This window comes from Alosa alosa, chromosome 20 (assembly GCF_017589495.1).
Source record: "Alosa alosa isolate M-15738 ecotype Scorff River chromosome 20, AALO_Geno_1.1, whole genome shotgun sequence".
Classification (NCBI taxonomy): Eukaryota; Metazoa; Chordata; class Actinopteri; order Clupeiformes; family Clupeidae; genus Alosa; species Alosa alosa.
In genome coordinates this window covers 23689171-23713051 of record NC_063208.1, presented here as the reverse complement: position 1 = coordinate 23713051, position 23881 = coordinate 23689171, and the positions used below count along the sequence as shown (strand labels likewise).

The following is a 23881-nucleotide window of genomic DNA, read 5'->3' as shown; positions in this document are numbered from 1 at the left end:
ATCACAGTTGTGTTTAAGCATTCAGAAAAAACTGTAATGACCTAAAACAAACTATAAACATTTCCATACATCTTTTGCTGTAGTTATTTTAGCTTAGGTTTATAAGTGCTAATTGCAGCCTTGTATTGTCATGTTTTTTTTTATAAACTATCATCTCTTTTAAATAAAATACATTAGAATATGTTTACATTGATTCACATTGATTGCCACACATGGCCGTTAGAGGGCGGTATTGCATAAGTAATAGGTAGACTGGTTTAGGCTCATGAACAGTTTGTTTACTCGTCCATCACATGCCAGAGATTCATCTGCCAGGTTAATTGTCTCGTTACCCAAAGATGCATCACAAAGCTGAAATTCGATCAGAATCAAAAGAGCCCTACAATTACCACTGGAAATCGGATCAAAATCGGACCCAAAATCGCAGCCCAGCTTTATGCAGAATAAATTGCTTCATTTCTAACATGTAAACAGTAGGGGAAACCATAATAAAGCAAAATGAATTGTGGGGTTAGAAAATATATTTTATTTAATATTTTTAAGTGATAATTTCAAACAGTTTTAAATAACATTTTATGTAAATACACATGATATAACTATGTCATTGATGATGCTTCATTGACATTTTCAGAGGACAAACATCTATCAAATATAGAAAACTGGTGATAACATTTAAAGGCACCGTACAACTTTGCCTACAAAACAAATAGAAGTACTAAATGAAATAAGGCACTTCATTTAGTGAAGCATTCATCAGTCCATTATTTCCAAGACAACATTTTGGTTCTTCAAAAAATTGCCTTGTTCACTCAAGGTTTCAGTCAAGGGCAGGCATTAGTGGTGTAGCCTACTGGATGGGTTTCTTGTACATTTGTCCCCATCATTCACACATCATTACAAAAAGAGAGAATTTCTGACAGAAACCTGAAAACATGACAAAACATTACATAACTGTATTGTAGAACATGTCAACATCGGCCTTGGATGTGTTGACACAGGCTTGGAACTGTAGATAGTAGGCAAGTAAGGTAACTGGTCAAAAGCTGAGCAATGGCTGCATTTTATCACTGCACACAAAAGCTGTGGACTGGACTGGAAGCAAATGAAGGCCAGGTGAGACTGGAGGTTGTGTGGGCACAGCAACTGACATCCTGTCCATCACAGTGTGGCTCTCGTCTCACACCTTGGACCAATATGGTGATCACAGTCATGCGTGATAGCTGGCATGCAAGCTCTCAGATCCACACACACACATACACACACACACACACACAAACACACACACACACACACACAAACACAAACACTAAGATAAAGAGACATGCCAAACACAACACACTCTCCCACACAGCAACCAACCCATAATTTTTTACGGCCATCTGGTCATTGTAAGCAGGTCCAATGAGAAACATGGCCCTCTGCCAGTCTTGTCAAATGGAGGAACCTGACTGATTTGCCAAGCCAGGTTCACTGTAACTGTCATGAAGGAAAACTTATACTGCTGTCCCATATTATTGATGCCAAAGCCAATACTATCATGCCACTGTTTCACAGTTGTGGTTTCAGTTGTAACTAACACAAGCTCTAGGTACATGTAAACAGATTGGCTGTGTCTCAAACCACTTACTTCAGTCAGTACACTGCTAGTGTGTACTGAGCGCTAACTGGCATTATGCCCACTTTTCGATGGTTAGTATTGTCCCAATATCTGCACTACATAGTAGACGGTTTGAGACACAGCCATTGATTGATATCAACATCATAGTGAAAAACAAATGGAGGGTAGAGACTTGAGAAAGAGGACGCAACCAGTTTTCACTAAGTTCAAGTTTCATGTGGTTTCACAAGCCCTCAAACAATTCATCTGATATTACCTTGCATTAGAACATATTAGAATGGGGTTCTTCTTCTTGAAATAATGGCAAACAAGATCATGGCAAGATTAGATCTCTTGGCAGGATAGATAGATAGATAGATAGATAGATAGATAGATAGATAGATAGATACTTTATTGAAATTCAAGAAGGATCACCAGTTCTATGTGTAATGCATTTCTTTGTGCGCTTCCTGTAACTAGTCACAGTGCGAGGAACTGTGCGATCGAGTGACTTAGTCATCAAACCAGGCGTGTTTTCCTTGCCCCCGTTGGGTGTGATTTCAGCTCCCTTTGAACAGCTTGATCTTGTGTTTGTCTGCCAACAGCATAGTAACGTTGTACTCATAATCTCCGTCATGGACACCAGTGTGGCGGAAAGCGCCTCCCAAGAGGTTGTCTTCCCAGTAATGGTGCCAGTTTCCATTCTGGTCTGCTCCAAACCCATACACGCTCACCTACACATAAGCAAACAATTCAATTCAACTTATTGATTGTGACATCTTTATTACACTGAAACATCTGAATGTGACCGTGACAACTGTAGCGGGATAAAAAAACAGACAACAGAAAGGAGAACGAGTGAAAAAACACAGAGAGCTCACCTCATCACACACATGAATGGCGAACATGAGAGTGAGAAACCCTGTGGAGGGATATCTGCCATGGCCATCCAGCCATGTGTCATAGACATACTTGAAAAAGCTGGGACTGTACACCATCACCTGCAGGAGTTCACAGCAGAGCAAATCCCATGTCACTATCACTGGAATTCATTCTAACTTCAAAAAACAGGTTTTTGATATCACATTCATGTATTCCATTTGTCTAGTCACCTTTAGAATTACAAACAAATCATCTAAAAGACAACACATTAAACATATATCTATGCCAAATGTTACTCAGTGGATAGAAGGATTAAAAAACATGTCAAAATGAAACTGCCCACCAACAATCTGGGGAGGTCTTACCTTTTCCTTGCTGGCCTTTATGTTTGCGATGACAGGTAAATATGTACTGAAAGAAAACACACACACACACACACACACACACACACACACAAAGATGCCTGTCATTAATTATCAGAACTGATCATTCTCTGTGACACTGCCCTTGCATTGGGTACTTTGTTTGACAGTCTTTGAGCAAAGACAAAGAACAAATGCTTTGTCAGAATGCCACATTTGTCTGGAGCTCAGTGTGATTTGCCTTTGTGTTGCTAATAGATCTTATCTGGATTTCAGAACAGCCCCCACCGGAGCCAACTCAGCCGTCAGTGGTGCACTTCTCCGACATCTAATCAGACACAATGGCTGCTAAGAGCTCTTGGACAGCTTGGAAAAATTACAGTAGGTGTCGGGGCCGGAGGATCATGTTTGGTAAATTTAGCAGCTGCCATGGATGAGACGGTGAAGTGCTGTTGCATATGAATCCTCTCAGCATTGCAAACACATTGTTGACCTAAATAGTATGCAGAGTGCTTAGTACACCCATAAAAACGGTTATACAGCTTGTCCTAAAACTACTTTTAAAGGTTCTGCTTAAAACTAGTGAAAGGATGTTATTCATTTGTTTGACAGATACAAGTGTTCCAGTGTTTTGTAGTAGTGGTAAGTGATGAAAAGATTAATTGTTGGTGATCCCTCAGTTGGTGAAACTTCAGGACACATCTGCACAAACAAGTTGAACAGCTAAATGCCATTTCACTACATGTTTTACAACAGTATCTCTATGCATGTGACAAATAAAAATGACTGAATCCTTGAGATTGCAATCAACTCATAACTGGATGATCTCACACAGCACGCTACTAGGCAGAATGCTTCCAGGTCCCTTTAAGGTACAGAGTTCACACAGTTCTGATCCTCTTATTTGTCAACTTCAGCGAATAGCTCTTCATGGTCCCCTAGCCATCCCTTCAGTGTTTGGACTAAGAAAAATACTCAATACGCAATCCTGGCTCTGGATTTATGGAGGAAAACATCCCACCTGTCAAAAAAACAAAACGTGGCCCTTAATTATCGAACGGACAGAGCACACACATCTTGATGTCAGCATCTGTGCAGCATCTGTGTACACAGCATCTGAGTCATAAACTGTGTGCATGGAATCATGTACGCATGTCCACACTTACCAAACTGCTGTGGTAAATAGTAATGAGGGACTCTACAATATACCATGCAACAGACAAGAACCCTTCTGACTCACTTCGTGATGGTGAAGAGATAGAGGAATCACCAGAGCACACAGATGTGGATGTTGGTTATTTTTTAAGATTAACGTTTCAATATTACATCTGCATTCTGATGAAGATCAGAATGCAGATGTAATATCGCTCTGGCGATTTCTCTCTCTCTTCACATGATCGGTACATACAGTATGTCGGTGTCTTGATGTACAGTATGGACTCTTTGTTTGTGTCATATGTATGATGTCCTGTCATGAAGTGCCTTGCGACTGTGCTGCAAACCCAACTGCCCCACAGGGAAAATAATAGTTATCACTTCTACTACAACTACTACTACTACTACTCCTGTGAAGCACCAGATGGACGATCAGAAGCGCGGTGGAATTACCTTTTTTTTACTCACTGTGTGGTGGTACCACAGACAAAAGGAAAGGTGCTGGTTCCAAAGTTTAAAAAACAATAACAACAAAGAACCCTTATGCCCGTTCCCACTCACTACGTGATGGTGCCAGTGGTCAGAGCGCTGATGAGCCACTCTAGGTCCAAGGTCTTGAATGGGATGAGGATGAGGCAGGTCCTGTTGTCCAGGTCCACGGCACTCTCAGGGTACATGAGGTGATGGGTGGTCCTGCGTCCCACGTCCTCCTCAAAACCCTCGGTAGGAGCCTGGTTCATCCTAGGAAGAAAGAGTGAGAAAATCTTTAGACAAATCACTTAAACATCCATTACATACATACATACATGAATACATACATACATTAATGTAGCCCAAGTCTCTGGGGTTGTGTGAATATAAAAACATATTGGATTTTGGTGTATTTACTGTGGGAAAGAATGACAACATATGAATGTAATTACATCCACAAAAGCAAACACAAAACATCCACAAATTACATCCACAAAATCACACAAAAAATATACCTTTAGATAGTACTACTGCAAAATTACCACATGTACATTTGCAATGAAAATGGATGTCAGTGACATTCCTTTGAATTGCTAAAATTTTAAATAGCTTATGTAAAATAAAGAAAAGTAATGTTTTACATGTGCAAATAGTTTTCTGGCACAAATGATTATTAGCATGGATATTAGTTGTTTGAATTGATTAATTTCATTCCCACAAGCAAAGCACTGAATACAGGCAATATCATGAGCCGTTGCTCTGCAGCCTCTCACAACAGTGGAAGACAGACCTTGCATTTAAATTTACCCAAAGGAACACACACATACTGCGATCCTAATGACCCTTGGCAACTTCTGTAAGAGGCCATCAACCAAATGTAGAAAGGTAAAAAAATAAAAAAAAAACTTGAAAATGCAGGTTTGGAATACATTTTATTCTAGACGTTTCTAGATGCTGGTCCAAGTATTCTTGGAATTCTTGAACATTTACATTTTCAGTTCAATCCTGCTGCAAAGACCCATCACTGTGCTTTTTAAAGTGCAAGACAGTGTGCTGTTGCCCTTGGAAATGTATAGAATGGGATGATTCCTAAAGGGCCTGTCACATTACACGTGGCATGCGCTATGAAAAGTATTATAGTCAATGGCTTGCGTGCACAAGAACTGGCCTGCCGCTGCGCTCAGCAAAGCGTAGCGCAAGCAGCATTTTGCCGCTTTGCCGCCCTTACGCGTGCGTCGTTGGTATTTTGCGCTGAGCCCAGCGGCAAGCTTGGACGTTACCTCAACCAAGAGCAACCTAGCGGTGAGCGCAGCGCATACCGTGTACAATGTGATAGCCCCTTAAAAGTGTGAAAGCTGGCTAACGTGACAGATGAAAGCGGGTTTATGCTAGGACAACAGATAGCCTTGCCTAGAGCAGCGATTAGCCTAATTAGCGATCCATAGAAAGCAGGTAGAAACAGCGAGTGAGACCTGATGACAAAATCGCTAGCATCAATGAGAGGACCGTAGTGAGAGTCCTTGAGGTTCCCAGAGTTTCCCACCACAGAACAGGTCCGGCAGCGGTCCGGCCCGGAGTCCATGTAGAACTCCTTATCCGGAATGATCTGGAAGAGCTTGTCCACCACCTCACTAAAGTTGGCTGGCTGCTTCTCAGCCTGCAGCCACTGTTAGGAGACACAAAGAAAGCAACCCTGTCAGAGAAATACATGTGAAGATGCATTATACTACAGCAGTGTAGGCGCGCGTTATGCCAAGGCTAGGTAAAAGTAATATCAGTTGGCACAATCTGTGAAGTAGGCAATTCTTCCAAAGTAAAGCAATGTTCTTTTTCCACAGGAATGCCTGGAATTTTGAGGATATGTTGTGGACTGTGATGCACTCCCAGGGGGGAAATAAATTTTACTCTACTGTAGACTAGAGCCACTCTTGAACAGGTCAAGGCACAGGCCCTCAGGGTTTGGTCACAGAACTCAAAAAACTTTGGAGTGAGATTTTGGTGTGGTGGGAAATAAAAAAATAATAAATCATACAATTTTATTCCATCAGTGGTTCTCAGTGTTGGGACCAGGGTCCCACAGTTAAATTAACATTAGGGTACCAAAGGGATCTAGTAGGACCACTGAAATTCTAAAGAATGAGAACCACTGATTTACATAAAATGTAATCCTTACCAAACAAAATAGAAATAACATTTTTGGTTATTGGCTGAACCTGTCTTGCGTTCCTCTGATGTTGTGTCATGCAGACAATTATATTATTATTACTAATATTATATTATTATTATATATTATTATATAATTAAGTATATTTTAACATTTAAATGCATCTATCTGGTGCCGTATGAAACACAATTGCTTATTTGTATCTGTATGGATGGAAACATTTGTGGTGTAGCCTAAGCCATAGTTATGATGATACTGCAATAAGTTCCCAACCATAAAGCATATTTCCTGAGTTCCACTTCATGTTCAAAAAATGTACATTTCAGCACTCCATGAAATTATGCAGAAGTGGTCAGTGGTGTTGTTCAGCTAATGTATCTAAGATAAGATAGTTTTCTTGGTCATTGTAATGGCCATACATGCTATATCTTCCTTTTTCAGGACAGTTTGGGCTACCCATATCTGGGAAAGTATGATGTGATAACACTCATTCATTTACACGTCAGGTGTTATATTAAGAACAATTTTTATTTGCATCTCATAATTTTTTTCTTAATTTTTGCCTTAATGTCACTAGGAAGCATGCTAGTAGAAATATATATTTATATCTGTCTTAAGTGGGATTGTCTGAAATCTGGCAATATAAGAACCATGATGGTGGGATACTCTATGGCTAAGCAACTTACAAAAATGTATACTGACTAATATACTAATGTATAGTGTGCATTAGAATACATCAGACCTTTGGCCCAAAGTTGGAGACCATGTAGAAATGTGTTGCAATTTCAAAACCTGATTACTCGGGAACCACATATTGTACCGAGACATGCTTTATATCCTCATATTCTGTAAGGTCTATTGTTTATCGTGAGTGTTTGCCATGTGTTCGAGTGAAGAGTTTGTGATATATTTCACAGAGAGTAATGGGTGTGCAGAGCTGCATGTATAATTTAAATATGATTACATTTCATGTTCAATGTTAATCTTCTCGCGAACCATTTATCACAGCAATTGGCGCTAATATCACTGGAAAGCTTAAATTTCGCTCGTTTGCATGAAATCTTAACATTGGATAAAGTCAGGATCAAAATCATCTTTTTGTATTTCATTTTAGTGACATATTAAATGAAATGTTGTTCCTGAAATTCCTGAAATGTATTTTTGAGCATGTCTTCATACATTTGCTGAAAACCTATGTTATGTTTCAGAACCTTTATTTACTTTCCATGCTATAGATTACAAATTATATATGAACAACCTCCTATATGAAATCTTCTAGCATATAGGGGTATAACTTTAGTGTTTGTACTGAAGTGGAGATTTCTTGTTCAGAGCTGTGAAAATGGTGATGATAAATTTGTTTTAATGGCTGTTGACAGTATTTTGATCTATTCTAAATACCCACATTCAAAACACCCAATGTGATAACATCACTGTAATATGTCCAAAATGCAAAACAAAAAAGAACTTTGAACCTTACCTTATCCAGTGTTTCTGTAGCCTACTTATAATGTATGCAAATTTTTGCGTATTTCAGCAGATGATGTCTATTTACATACTTACATAACATTTACATAACAATTACATACATAACATTTCAGAAAAGTTGCAATGCAAAAAGAAATAAAATGGCTTAATGTATAATCAGCTGTGGAAGTTTTGAGGGGATAGCTGTTAATTATTAATTCACCTGTAAAATATCCCTCCATAGGCGTACAATGGACATAAAGAGGCCGATAAAAGACAAAAAGCTACTCCAAATGCAATGCTATCATATATTTCCTAATTCTAGGGTTGTATACCTTGTCAAAAATCACTGAGACTTATTCCCCTTGAACCAGTGCTCGAATTACGTGAGGGAGCCGAGCTCCCATAGATTGAGGACTGGCTCCCATGAAAGCAACAAAGTCAAAAATCTGAGGGGGTCTCTCATATCTGAAGGGGTCTGGCATTGTAATTTAATCTTAAACAACCACTCATCATCCATCCCTGTGCAATGTCTTACCATTAAAAACGTTAAATTTAAATATAGGCTAGGCCTACTACGGGACGTAGACCTACCCTACGCTCTTGAACGCAGCATGATGACACTTCACCACCACACCACTAGACTATGAGCAAACAGTGTACGATCGATTTGACAGCACTCGCAAGTCTGAAGAAGTCACCCTGCTTTGATGCGAGTGTTTTGTCTATTGAGGGAAGGATAATTGTCTCGTCAGCTATTTTTACTTAATAAATGAAGAAAGAAATGCCGAGAACATGACACAAAGAAAGCAACCCTGTCAAGAGAAATACATGTGAAGATGCATTACACTACAGCAATGTAGGCGCGCGTTATGCCAAGGCAAGGTAAAAGTAATATCTGTTGGCACAATCTGTGAACTAGCCAATTCTTCTAAAGTAAAGCAATGTTCCTTTTCCACAGGAATGCCTGGAATTTTGAGGAGATGTTGTGGACTGTGCTATGCACTCCCAGGGGGGAAATAAATTTTGCTCTAGACCAGGGGCACTCTTGAACAGGTCAAGACATAGGCCCTCAGGGTTTGGTCATCATACCACATGGAATGAGTTTAAACATGCAAGAAAGAGGCCCAACCACAAATCAACCTTTTCTCAAACTTAAAACTATCACCTGAGAGCTAACACTATTTGCCTAAGGGGACTCAAATTGTAATAGATGTTATGACTGACAAAGATTGTCACCCCAAAAGCAGAAAACAATACTGTCACACTCATTGCAGAATATCTGTCTTCAGATAAACACTGGACAACAATTACAGCTATTATCTCAGCTGATGCATTTTAGCTAGGGGGGTTTAGAACACAGAGCTGGGTTACTCCTATTACAGTTTTCTCTCTCTCTCACACACACAACACACACACACACACACACACACACAAAACACACACACACACACACACATACACACACACACACGGTTCTTAAAAGACCCATTCCCCCATGACATATTTCCAATTAAATCCAAAGTGGCAGGTGCCAAGCTCGATCACATTTGGAAGAGGCAGGGTAATAGCCTTGTGAGTCAATTCTAATTAGGAGTAATGTGTTTCTTTACCAACTGTTAAAAGGGAGAGAATAGACTCTGGGTGTCAGTGTCTAAGATAACAGAGGATGAACAAAGCCCCTTTACCTGCCACCATCTATAGGTGTTGTCGGTGAGCAAACTTCCCTTCCTGGACATCAGTGGGTGGAAGGACTGGTTGAACCTCTCGGCGAACCAGGGGTCATCCTCCAGGTCTGCCAGGCACCGCCTGCAGCCACATGGGCCCTTGGGAAAGAGGCTGTCGGACAGGCGGAAGGCGTACTTGAGGAAGTAGCCGGACGGATCGCGGAGTGTGTAGTTGAACAGCACCGTGGTGAATGTAATGACGCAGAAGAGGAGGGTCAGGGCCCGGAATTTTCGCAGCTTGAGCAGAGACATGGCGAGGCACAGCAAGGCCCTGCGCTCTAGACAACAGGACCCAGGGGGAGAGATGGAGGGAGAGACGGATGGAGGGAGGGAGAGGGTGATGAAGGGAGGGATTGGGGAAGGGAAGGAGGGAGGGAAAGCGTAGCAGAGGACAGAGGGAAGTGATGGGGAACAGACAGCACCAGGGAGAGATCAAATTGTGCCTTCACGCCAGGTTGTCCATATTCCCCATTCTGCAGGCTTGTGACAAAATCCCACTGCAGAGCCAACCTGCTGTTGGAGCCTGCATCGCACTCTCCAGGATAAATCCACCAAATCCTTGCCACATAAAGTCTGTGTTTATACCTGTAGTTGGCAGTAAGGATCCTCAGAGAGAATTAAAAACAAGCAAAAAAAAAAGTTAAACTGCCTCTGGTGTTAATTCTTTCTCTCTCAGCAAAGCCTGCTGAGTCTTTTCCAGTGCCTTGGAGATTCGCCGACTGTTAATCCATCATTAATCATCAATCCGAAATAGCTGATGGAAGTGTGTGCATGAGCCAAAATTCCAGCTCCCACATTTCCAGTCCTAGTCTTATTGGGTCCTCCCAAAGTGCCAGCCTTCCAACCAGGCTTTTATCAGAGGAGTGGTGGCACCGTGCCACCGAGCATTCCGTCTGTTGACTTAATGAAGTCACTGACCGGTCAAGTCCGTCTTTCACAATCATCCACCTGGAAAACAAACAAGTGGCATTAGTCCCAATTTCTGCATTATGCTTTTTTAGTTAGCCTCTGCTACCTAACCTGATAGAAATGAACACCAGAACACTACATGTATTTTATAAAAGACAGGAGTTGAGTCGCAGTAAGGGCTCTTTGACCGAGGCTGTTGGACAGAAGGTAGGCAGCTTGTGCTGTCACCACAGTAGATCTCTGGGTCTGCTTGTCAGGTAAATGGCCATGTTCTCTATGGAGCGTAATGACAGATGAGGTCACTTTCGCAGCAGTGGACAAGAGGCGGGGGCCATTTATTATATGAGATGACACGGCATCTGCATTTATTACAGTAATGGTGAGCATGTGGCTGCTTGGCACTCAGGGGAGTGTGTGAGTGTGTGTGTGTGTGTGTGTGTGTGTGTGTGTGTGTGTGTGGTGGGTGGGTGGGGGGAGGGTTGTGGTAGCCGAGGGCGAAGCTAATGCAGGAGACATGGTTCAGACTGGCACCAGCTACTGTAGAAGGGGGCATTTTGAAAAACACACCCACACACACACACACACACACACACACACTGACATGCTGCACTGCGGGAAGGTGACAGTGAGACTGATTCTTCCCCAAAACAGATGGTCCCTGTGTGCGCGTGACAAGGCGCAGGCTGGTGTCACATCCCCCCGACCTTGTCCTGGGGTTGGCCTGCCACGCATTGATCAAAGTTTAGTCCCACTGATCTGTGCCGCAGCGTCTGTGCAAACCTGTGCGCACCGAACCAGACAGCAACAGGAGGAAAGACAAAGACAAGAAACAGGGTCAGATGTGAGAACCAGAGGGAAGAGGGGTCAAGAACAGGCAGAAAGAGGTGGCAGCAGTAGTGACATTCTCTCCCCTTTTGCGTTTCACTCCTATTTCGAAATCATCAGCCGGTTGTTTTTTTTAGAGGGCCACGAAGAATTGGTTGTGTTTTTTTTTTTTTTTGCTCGGCGAGAGCTGTCTGTCTCTTCTGTCTGCTTCGCGTGAGCAGTTTGAGGCCCCAAGCTGTTGCGGTAATGATTACTGGAAACAATTTTTAAGCCCGCCTTTGGGCCTCCACAGCAGAAAACTGGAAATGTCTCTGAAAAAAAAGTCCATACAAGGCCAAGTGAAAGGTTTCCAGAACATTCTGTCATGCTGTCCAAATAAATCACCGGGACATCTGTGGTCTGCATGAAAGCACCACATTGAGTATAAGAATGGACTCGTACTCTGCCAACTCAGAGGGGTCTGAAAATTGCTGAACATTCAGAATTGCAAACTTGAGGTACGAATCACTTAGGGATGCCATAATTCGATTTCATTACCAGTCACATTTAGTTATGGTCATGGTTCTCGCAATTCTGGGAGACATAACAATATATTGGCATTTCTATTGATTGTTCTTCTGGCTTTAGAAATATAAAAAAACCTAAGGAAATAAATTGAAAATCACCCTCATCGCATATTCATAGTTTTAAGGTGCATTAGCCATCCTAATTAAAAAAAATACTTTTCATTCTTGCCATCTGTTGCAATTTTTACGAAGATATATCAGCATACTCAACAATACAATTTGATTCAGTTTATTCAGATACAAACTCTCTTCACTAAATCGCCCACAACCATGTGTAAACCATCTCCTAGTTGCCAAATTATCATGCAGTAGCCCTACCAACTCAGAGTAACCCTACACAGAAGAATGCTATCAAACTCTTGGCACCATTGTGGCTAACACCCATGCAGGTCACAGGGCATGATATGCTAACAGGAAAAAAATACACCCCTTTTAGCCCTGCACTGAGCCTGGAGTGCCTTCTGCACACACTGAATCAAGATTTTAGGCTTATTTCTTGTCCATTTCCCCCTTTGTACACAAGCATTCAAATGCTTCTAATCCCAGGGGCATTGTTCCAAGCTTGTTCTTGTGGTCTGCTGTGCTGTGCTATATCATTAGGATTAAGCCTTTCATACTGCCAAAAACAGGGTTGTATTCGCTTGATCTCCTACTGGTTTGTTTACCAGCACAGGAAATCGATAGGGGTCAAGCAAGCGATACCTTTACCCATTTGGATGGTACAGGGGAATGTTTGCAGCAGGGAGAGATACACTGGCACAGTCAATTATGATTCTGACTTTTAACATCGGAATGTGTCGGGCTGCTGGAAGCTATTGAGGAGAAGATCACTCTGTACTGCTCACTTCAGAAGATCAGCTCAAAACCTGGGCATGAGATTCTATTAAAAAAAAGTTATGACGGTCAGGCAGATGGAGAGTGGAGCTTACCCAGCAGCCAGGGACCTCCCTATAAGCGTATTAAAGCACTGTAATCTACAATAAATAATGGGGCAAGCATGAGGGAAGAGAGAAAACACACACACACACACACACACACACACACACACACACACACACACACACACACACACAGCATAATGGACAGCTCAGCGGCAGTGCACTGTTGGTGGGACGGAGCATCCAAACTTCCACTGGCCGTGGAAATGAAACATCCCCACAATTAAGATCTAATGAAGTGCTCAAGGGCAAGTGCACTATCCCTCCCACCAACCCTCCGGCCTCTGATTCCATCTTCTCAGCTGGGCATGTAGAGGGGGAAAACAGCATAATATCCATTTCATTATTCATTAATGAAAAGGAACACTTGAAACACTGTGACAGGCATGGAGAAGGAGAGCAGGCGTAGGCTAACAGGAAGATAAACACGTCTCTGATGCCCTGGAATATTTCGTAGTCCCCCTGCCGCTCTTAAAATTATGTGCATATAGATCTGGGGTTTCTTTCTTTTGCTTACTCTCTCTCTCTCTCTCTTGAGCTGTCTCACTCTTTCTCTTCTGCACTCTCATCTGGGTGTAACTTGTGGAATATAAAACAGCAAGGGCTTCCTTTCCCTTCTCTCATCTCTCATCCATCAATCAACATTTTCCCCACCCCGAGTAACACACACACACATCACACATCACACACACACACACACACACACACATCAGAGAGAACTGGGCCGTTTAAAGTCTTTCGCTCGGTCAGCTTTGAAACGCCTTTTTTGTTTTGACATGTTCTACACCTCCTCCTAACTCAATTCCGTGGGCGCCTTTTTAGTCGCATTAATATTTAAGGCTGAATAAGATATTCCAGGGGCGCGACGAGGGAGGTGAGGTAAACCAGGCCGGTGGGGAGCGCTGACGCTGTGTGCAGCAGCCTCCCATCAAGGTACTGTTACTGTTCACTGGTCCTGGCATCCATCCTTAGGCTACTGTTACAAAAGCTAGCAAATGGCCTTTGAAGAGAGGATGCAATAGAACTCCTTAAGGCATTCTTTCTGAAACTAAAGGTTAAATGTGGAACTTTGTCCAAACAAAGAGCCCCTTGTTGGCAAAAATGCTTCCCCAGGATAGTAAAAACTACGGTAACACTCCATAATAAGGTGCCATAATAAATAGCAAACTAGTAATTACCTAAACTTTTGTTAATATTTGTTAATTGTTACTAAAATATCTATTTGGCACAAGTTAATAGTTTTTTCATCATTAATTAAATATTAGTTGTTTGCATAAAATCTGTATGTTAATGTTTTAACAAATCTATTAACTAATATTGTATTAATATTTGTTAATAGTTAACTAAATATCTTTTTGGCACTAATTAACAGTTATTTCTTACATCATTTAAATGTTAAATGTTTATTTACAAACTATATGCTAATATAAAAGGTAATGACATATTATTATTTATGTAGCTTTTCTGATTAGCTTTGTGGAGAATTTATGGAATATGGTGTATGGCTTCATGGTCTTGTGGGGTGTATAAGGCACCCTACTGCCAGTGGTTGGTTGTGTGAGAGTTTGCGTACCTCTTCTTCCACTTCATCCTTATTGGATACCTTTGTGGTTGGCTGTCCTGTAATTGGTGACCCTCTGTCTAGTGTTTGAAAGTAGTGTACTCTTTGCCTTTGGAAGTACTATTTGGTTGCTGCTTGAATTTGGTGAAATTCAGGGGAGAGGGGTGTAACAGAGTTAGAAATGTAGTTTAGTGTTTGTATGTGATTTTCGCCGTAATTAAGCAGCTTTATTGAGATTGGTGTTTTGGAGTCCCCTTTAGAGAAACGGTATACTGCAGCTCTGCTGCGTTTTGTCCTTGTATTGTTGCCATAGCCGATCAGAAGCGGTATGCTTTGCATTGGGTAGGTTGACTGTATAAAGCACTCCCCACTTTGTTTTAATTTTGTAACTGTAAAATGTTGTTTAAGTTGAAAACTTCGATGTACCACCTGTATTACTTTATATGTATTGTTAGGATTTGGGTGCAATTCTAGCAACTTCGAGAACGTTTATTAATGTTTTCATTATGACCACGAGTTCATACTGTACACACTGAGTCTAATGCATAGGTCTAACGTGACTAGCTGTAAACTCCGCTAGCAACTTTCCATGCATTCAGTGTAGTTTAGCTTAGTGTGCATGGAAAGTGCAATTCAGTCTAGCAGGAAATGAATGTACATTTAGTTTAGCATTATGTTTATGCATTACCTCCGTATGGTCTACGTCTGTGAGTGTTTAGTGAGTCTCAGAATATTAATAAACTGTCATTCTGTGCACCTGAACATTCCATGTCGCATGTCTCCCTTGCTAGTAGGGCTGACAGTGATGGTATAGGAATGATGCATGTAATATAGCCCATTCAACTACTTTTTATTTTGCTTGTGCAGATGCTGTTTTATGTATGCCATTGCCTGAAGGCATGTTTTGTTTTAACTTTTCCTTAAGGAATAAATGTGATAAGCCAGTTTTGGTCTCAGTCCCTTCACCGTCTGACTAATAGTTATATATTACTCATATATTAATAAAGCTTAACCAACTTTATTATAAGGGTCCCCCATACTGATAGTTATATATTACTAATATATTAATTAAGCTTAACCAACTATTATAAGGGGCCCCACACTGATAGCTATATACTACTAATATATGAATTAAGCTTTACCAACTTTATTATAAGGGTCCCTCATACTGATAGTTATATATTACTAATATATTAATTAAGCTTAACCAACTTTATTATAAGGGGCCCCACACTTATAGCTATATACTACTAATATATTAATTAAACTTAACCAACTTTATTGCAAGCGGTTCCGGCGCCGACAAGAGTGGCAGCATGTCAAGGTAGCTCTGTGTTTTTTTGTTGAATTTCCCCTTGGGGATCAATAAAGTATCTATCTATCTATTGTAAGGGTCCTATGGGGAGTGGTTCATATTGGGATAGGCACAGTTTAATAACAATTAGTTAAATAATAATAAGTCATTAACTTTTCTATTAACATATAGTTTGTAAATAAACATTTAACATTTAAAGGAGAATTCCGGTGTGAAATTGACCTTAGCTGCACTGAAAGATGTTGCCGAGTACTTTGCGAAAATCGGCGCAATTCGGAATACTAGGGGGTGACCGAAGGTGCCTATTGGACACATGTAAGTACTCGGCAACATCTTTCAGTGCAGCTAAGGTCAATTTCACACCGGAATTCTCCTTTAACAATTTTAAATGATGTAAGAAATAACTGTTAATTAGTGCCAAAAAGACATTAAGTTAACTATTATCACATATTAATACAATATTAGTTAATAGATTTGCTAAAACATTAACATACAGATTTTATGCAAACAACTAATATTTAATTAATGATGAAAAAACTATTAACTTGTGCCAAATAGATATGTTAGTAACAATTAACAAATATTAACAAAGGGTTAGGTAATTACTAGTTTGCTATTTATTATGGCACCTTATTATGGAGTGTTACCAAAACGACAATTGCCAGAAGCATCCAAAAGGATTCCATGTGGAAACCTTTAGGGTTCTTTCACTGCAATCTGCAGAACTATTTTTTTCTCTCATGTTCTCTAAACAAATCTGAAAAACAAAGTCGTTGCAGTCTAAAGTACAGTTTTGACATTCAGTGTAAGACTAGCAGTGGGACAATGTGTGTCTAACAAGCGCTGAATGTAAACTCTCTTTCTGTTTACAACCAGCCATAAAACATTCTGAAAACAACAATAATAGAACAGCTTAAATTAGCCTAGCTTTGGCAAAGATACATTTGAATTAGAAGTGAGCTATTTTGAACCATTTCATTGCTGTAAATTACAGTAATTATCTTCCTCTTTGGTAAATGGACCTCATCACTCAAATTATAGCCACACCTGAGAGGCAAGGCCTGCTTTTCCCAGGGGCAGTCACATATGGTAGGCTTTGCCCTGTCATCTATTTTCACACTCATTGTTTAGCGTTGCGGAGACCGGTGCGATCCGCTTTCGGCATTCGATTACTGTGACAATATTGTACAACCCTGCACACCAGCGCAGGGCAGGCAGAGTTCAACCCTGATGCGCATCCATTTCTCATTGCTTCTAAAGAAAATGGCAAATTCTTATTCTGTTGTGTGAGGTGAGTTGTTATTGATCTCACAAGTGTCCCCATAGTAAAAATCATAGAGGTTGACAGAGGTCAAGAGTCATGACCCTGCAAGATCCGGAGGTCGAGGGGAAATACGAGTCGCAGAACATACTTCCTCTAGTGAGCCTTTTTGCTTGGAGCTTGAATTGTTGTTTGTGTTCTGATACCAGAAAGATTCCTAGATTCCAGCAGTCCATTGCTAACAAATTACAAGTTACAAGATAGGTCCTCTCTGCAAACAAGAGCATGTCATTTAAACCTCTGTGCTTAATGATGCATGCCTCTAGTGCTGCACAGTCAGATTCATTTTTCAAACAGCGCTTGCAGAACAGCTAGAAGCATTATTTACTAATTTACAAATAATAATCCCTGGCCATTTGCATTGGACTTGCTGGATTATGATGCTGTAAACCGCTTTGAAATTAAAGAGGGCCTACAGCATGGGCTCGGCTCAATCTTTTCCAGACTTTAGAGATCTTACTGACGGATGCCGTTTGTGGCCTTGTTTACCTCTTTGCAGTGTGCAGCTGACAGTTATTGCTTTGTGTAATTGCCGGTTTAATGATAATTCCGACTGTTCAGAATCACTCATCAGTGGAAATAATGGTGTAATGTCACCATTACACTGCAGCCTGTAAGGCGTTTGTGCTTACGGCCATTGAATATCGTAAAGATCGTCTGTGTGTGTGTTTGCACATTGTGTGGGTATACGAGTATGGGTATGTTTTGTGTGTGTTTGAGCACGTTCTGTGGGCATATAAGCACATTCTCAATGTGTCTGTGGCAATATCCAGCAAAGAAACTAGAACATAAACTGCACACCAAACAATGTTGGAGCTAGGATAAAATGTCTAGTCATAGTCACTCTATGAATTTCAGATTTCTCTCTCTCTTTTTATCACTATACGTGTTTGATATGCATTTGTCTACGTGTGTATGTTAGTCGTCCGCTTTGTGTCAATGATGACTACTGTTATTTTAAGGGAAACAATTGACAAGATAGGAATCTGTGCATATCCAAGACTGTGATCCCAATCTGGACTAAAAAAAAAACAACTGAACAGACATTCCATTGATTTCGATAAGAAAAGTCTATTGTGTTTGACAAAAAAAGACAACTGTGTGAACACAAGGGTGTGATGTCTCCACAAAAAATATTGTGGTGATTGAAAGGATTGGTGGGTAAAGCCCCACATAAATCATGGACATTGTTTAAAAACAAAAGGCACCAAACATAATAGGATTAGTGTCAACTTTCCACAAGAAGGCTTAGACCCTAGTGTCAGATCACTGCAGCCGAACGTGTCATGGAGCGTATTGTTGAACCAGTCTGTTTAATGACGTTTACTGTTTGTTATGCTTTATTTCATTCACCTGGGCCTAATCAAACCACTAGAGAGAAATACCAAAAGTGAGAGAAATGCCACAGGTACTACTCTATATAAATATATATAGTCACTCAGACAGACAGAAAAACAGACAGACAGACCTATAAATAATTAGAGAGAGAGAGAGAGAGAGAGAGAGAGAGAAGCCATGACCATAACGGAGGGTAAACTCATGCCCATAAGGCTGACAGCGTGTGTCCTGGGGTCCCTGCCAGCACACACCTGGACAGTTTCAAAACGCAGAGCAGGTGGCGCGCAGCTTCTGGGCCTCACTATAAGGGAGATGGCTCTGTGTGCCAGAGCTATAGCTTCTATGTACCGCTAAAGCATGACAATTAGCCACTGCTGCAAAGAACACCAGATAAGGACGAGGAACGGTACAGAGATGAGAAGAGTGAGAGAGAAAGAAGGGGGAAAAAAGGAGACGATGACAGAACAATCGCAGGGTAATTGTGCAGCATCGGCCCCAGTGGGATTCTGCCACTACCAACATGCCACTCATGGTGTATCGGCGGCCTTGAGCATGTTTCGCACCTCACGCTAAAAGCCCCTGGAAGGCAACAATGGGCTCCTGCGCACGGTGGTGGCAATCAATGCTTCTCGCTGGAGAGCGCGAGAGCTGCCGCACGGCATCTGCTGAGGGGAAAAGCACTTCCATGTCGCTCTACTGCTGTCTGCCTCAACACATTGGAGGGGATGACAACACGGAGGTGTCGTGTCTGCCTCTCTTTGTGTGTGTATCTACCTCTTTGTGTGTGTGTGTGTGTCTGTGAGAGTGAGTGTGTGTGTGTGTGTAAGTGTGTGTGTGTGTGTGTGTGTGTGCATCTGTGAGAGTGTGTTTGTGTGTGTGTGTGTGTGTCTGTGAGAGTGAGTGTGTGTGTGTGTGTGTGTGTGTAAGTGTGTATGTGTGTGTGTGTGTGTGCATCTGTGAGAGTGTGTTTGTGTGTGTGTGTGTGTTTCTGTGAGACTGTGTATGTGTGTGTGTATGTATGTATGTGTGTGTGTGTGTGTGTGTGTGTGTGTGTGTGTGTGTGTGTGTGTGTGTGTGTGTGTGTCTATGTCTCTGTGTGTGTGGGTGGGTATCAAGGACATCACATCTGGCCATTACTGGGAGAGAGAAGAGATGGGGAGGGAGTGGGGGTGCTGGTGGAGGGAGTGCCAGAAAACAAACTGTCACTCCATTCACAGCAATCTACCAAATGCGTACATGAACCTTGAATGGTCATCAAAAAGGGATGAAACATCTGCCACTATTTACACTCTTTACATAATGCATTCCACTTGTCCATGCAGACCAGCTGCAGAGCTGCACATTTCAATTTATTTCTTTATTTATGACTGAGCAACAACAACCCCCCACCCACCACCGCTACGGCCAGCTGCAGACTATCACGATCAACGTGGGGATTTGTTGGCAGTCGAAGTGCAGCAGTGTTTTGACAAAACTTAACCGGGGAGATTAAAACAACTGCACACTTGATGGTGATACAAAGAGGTGTTCGTTTCACATGCAGCCCTATATGGTGGGTTCTATAGGTGCTGTCAGGTGGTAAGCAGTCCGGGAACCGGCGTAGTGGAACCAAGTAACCCAAGCCTCCGCTGGAGGGTGGGAGGTCTTTATTTGCCTGCACGTGGAAGCAGAGATGAGGGGTCCTCCACAGGAAAGGGGCCCACGGACTGTTCTGTGCATGGGCCACATTTTTCTTGCTGCTACCCCCCCCCACACACACACACAGACATACACAAACCCACGCATAAACATGGACACAAACCACAAGCTGTTATCTGTGGATAAATGTCAACCCAATTTGTTTACAAAACAAATGCACTGAAATAAACTTTTGAAACAGCAGCAGTCAGCATTAGGTTGTAGTGAATCAGCCCAGGTAGGGAGTGAGGCCATGGATACACACATGTAATTTAAGACTTGGCCCCCGAGACGCCAAGCTTGCCTTCTCAACATGCCTTTTTTTTCTAGGTATCACTGAAAAAAAAAACTTTGCAGGCTGGCTGGAAAGAAGTCCTGCAGGTTTTTGGTCTGCGGCCAAATCTTTAAGTGGAAACAGAGGGTGAATCTAAGAGACAGAATTTAAAAGCACATTCTGAAAGGAAAGATGGGGGGGGGTGTCAGTGAGGGAGGAAGAGAGGGAGACGGGGAAGAAGGCGCTCGGGTGTGAGGGGTTAAAAAATGTGTCCTGGACCCCCTCCTGAAATACATTTTTCAAAAAATCTGCAAATATTTCTCTTTCAGCACCGGGGGTATATACAGACACTGGCCTTGCGGATCGTCTCAACACTCCAGTGGAGCCGACCACAGCTCTGAATAGTCCTGGGCCTGTGTGAGTCTCCCGACAGCACAGCCATGCTCAGCACAGAGAGTAATCATGCGCTGAATCGCACTGGCAGACGCCATCATGTCTTTCTGGTTTTTTTTTTTTGGTTTTTGGTGAGACAACCACAGCCACAGAGACATGGCGACATGAGCTCCGCTCTGCTACAGGACTGCTAGTCTTTAATTAAAAGCACCCATCATTTCCCCATCACAGCTCCTGTCCTCCTTGCCTACCCAACACAGGACACAGGAAATAGGAGATGCATGTTACCCCCACACACACACACACACATTCTTTCTCTTTCTCACCAAATCTTTGATCTTTCTGGGGGATGGACTGTGAAAATCAAGAATTTCCTGATCCTCAGGCAAATGCACGACCAACCTCCATGTAATATAAAGAAAGAGTCAGTGAGCAAGAGAATGCACTTGTCTGGCTAAGTAATATCGAAGTTCCAAGAGAAACAATGTTAAGTTTTCTCCAGCTCATTCATGGATGATCAGATACCAAACCACACCAGTTTCTCACCATGTACAGCCAATAATTATTCCCTCTCTTGATGGAAACATGCAGGCAGCACTGTACTACTTTTCATATGACCAGAATCTCTCAAGTGCCTTACAGAGAGACACAGTAATGTAAAGATCTAATTACAGAGTTCTTTCATACTTTGAAACACCAACCACATATTTCTACAGTGAGATTTCTTTCATTCCTCTCGCAAAATCTGTGGCATCAAAATCATCAAGAAAACTCAACAGATGTCTGGACAGCCTAAGTGGGAAATGAAGTATTTATGACGGCGCTTGATGGTCTAGGTGGAATGAATAAACGGAGACATTATCTGCGTGGAAAGTCAATATCAGACCTGAGAGACGTGCGCGCAAAAAAACCCTCCATTTTATTCCATAGGCTGATACCACCTAACCAAAGTCGATTTTATTGCGCAACATGGCTTTCACCTCGAATATGTTCAGCAGTCAGTGGTTTGTACAGAAGATAATGCAAAATTACTGCCTGGCGAGACCACTGCAGGTCAAGAAAGCCACGGTGACAATTCCAAACTCACAGTAAACAGAAGTAATCACTGAAATATTTAATGACGAGTAGAAAGACATTCTGATGCTTTCGACTGCTAATGTTGCAGGCATGCAAAACATGACAATGTCGTACAGTGGTAAATCACCAATAAATAGGCTACACAACTACGCATCAAATCTTTCTTTCCTGTCAACTTATTACAAACCTAAGCCAGTCTCATCGTTATTTACCTTCGAAAACAGTTTCGGTGCAGCCTGCTTTCAATAAAATAAACTACCAAAATTACAGCAAGCTTATCTGCATTTATTCTTGTTGTATACTTTTTCCCCCGCTTGTACAACGTTTTCATTAAAGCCCCGCGCTACAGTAGGTTGAAATTGAAAATAGCCAGAACTTGAACAGTTATTCTGTAACATGGAATACTGTAGACAATCTGAAATGTTGGACACATGCAGGCTTCTACAATAAAGATAGGTCGGACAAGCCTGACCCAAAACATGCAGAGGACAAAACACGAAAGGTAATGTCCGTGCTTTTCTACTATAAAGGGGCTGGCTACTTACGGGAAATCTCCTGCGAGCGCATGTAGATGGACGCAAAACCGTTATCTTGGGGGTTCGGTCTGGCAGCGGCGGGTAGTGCTGGCTTTTATATGTTATGTTGTCATCTGCACTTAAAAAACAGCTAAGACAAAACTACCAGGTTGACCGTTGCATTTCAATGATTCAGTAATCGCCCTTGGTAGGCTACAAAACAAACCCTCTCTCTCTTTCCCTAACGCGCTAACGGATGGCTCCGCGGGGGAGATTCACAATGTTCAGCAGCTTTGCGCTGCATCAAACAGTGGAGTCAACTGCTCTCCTACAAACGGGTTCCAGCTCCTCTGTGTCCCACCGTGGCCACGTGGATCGAAAAGACAGAGGAGTGACGCCCCTCTCTTTCTTGTGAGGGGATAGCCCTTATACCGCTATGTTGTAGGCCTACTTGCACCTAAATCTGTTGATTATTGTTTTAAGATTACTTCATCTTCATTATCATCAACACAACACTTCTCGTGAAGTAGATGACTACTGTAAATAAATATACCGTTACCATAGTTAAGACAGGCCTATTTCCTATGATGGAGTTAATTGATGCACTATCGTCAATCAATCATTTCTATCACCACTTCAAGAAATAATGTTGATGTAATGCGATGCCCTTGACTGAACATCATTTGGAACGGCGTTGCACACCTGAGCGAACATGGTAATAATACGGAATAGAGTTGAGTACTAGCGGTCCATATCTGGAATGCAGCAACACCGTAATATTTGTTTTGAGAGGCCATGAATTGCAAGCTTGCACCAATGACCTTTCTTTGTTAAGCAGAACTGTGTGGCCGCCCCTCCCCTTTACCCATTTTATTGAAGGTGGCGCCGAGGACAGGTAGCCTACTCTCTACTATTGTCCTGAGATGTATCCTGATCCTGAAGATATGAATGACAGTGTAGTCTAGACCAACCTTGATCAAAGACAAGTCACCAATAGCATAAACGCCCCATGGTAGGCCTAAGGGATCATTTTCAAATGGTTGTTTGGATTTGACTGTGACATACACTACAGTTAGAGGACTTGACTAATAGACCATTTTTATGCATTAGAGTCACACACATGATAACATGATAACATGATAATGCAATGATATACATCTGCAACAGCATTGAACTGCAATGCCTGATGGACATGAATAATTAACTGAATGATCTGAGGGAACTGTTGCTATACATAAAACACTGAATACATACATTAATTGATAGGCACACCTTCAGGCCTAGCTTACGCAGTGCAGACATGTTTCATGAATCATAAATTAGTTTATGTAGTTGATTAGTCAGTTT

The 23881-nt window shown here is 41.7% G+C and overlaps 1 protein-coding gene across 1 annotated transcript; it reads right to left on the bottom strand.

Moving 5' to 3' along the window:
- Positions 1–503: 503 nt before the first annotated feature.
- On the bottom strand, positions 504–22852 carry LOC125285669 (CMP-N-acetylneuraminate-beta-galactosamide-alpha-2,3-sialyltransferase 1-like). Its single transcript, XM_048230206.1, has 7 exons — positions 22565–22852; positions 9787–10773; positions 5940–6133; positions 4558–4737; positions 2845–2890; positions 2479–2598; positions 504–2331 (listed from the first exon to the last, which is right to left on the bottom strand). The coding sequence occupies exons 2-7, from the start codon at positions 10075–10077 to the stop codon at positions 2158–2160; spliced, it is 1005 nt and encodes a 334-aa protein (XP_048086163.1). The 5' UTR covers positions 10078–10773; positions 22565–22852; the 3' UTR covers positions 504–2157.
- Between the last annotated feature and the right edge of the window lie 1029 nt (positions 22853–23881).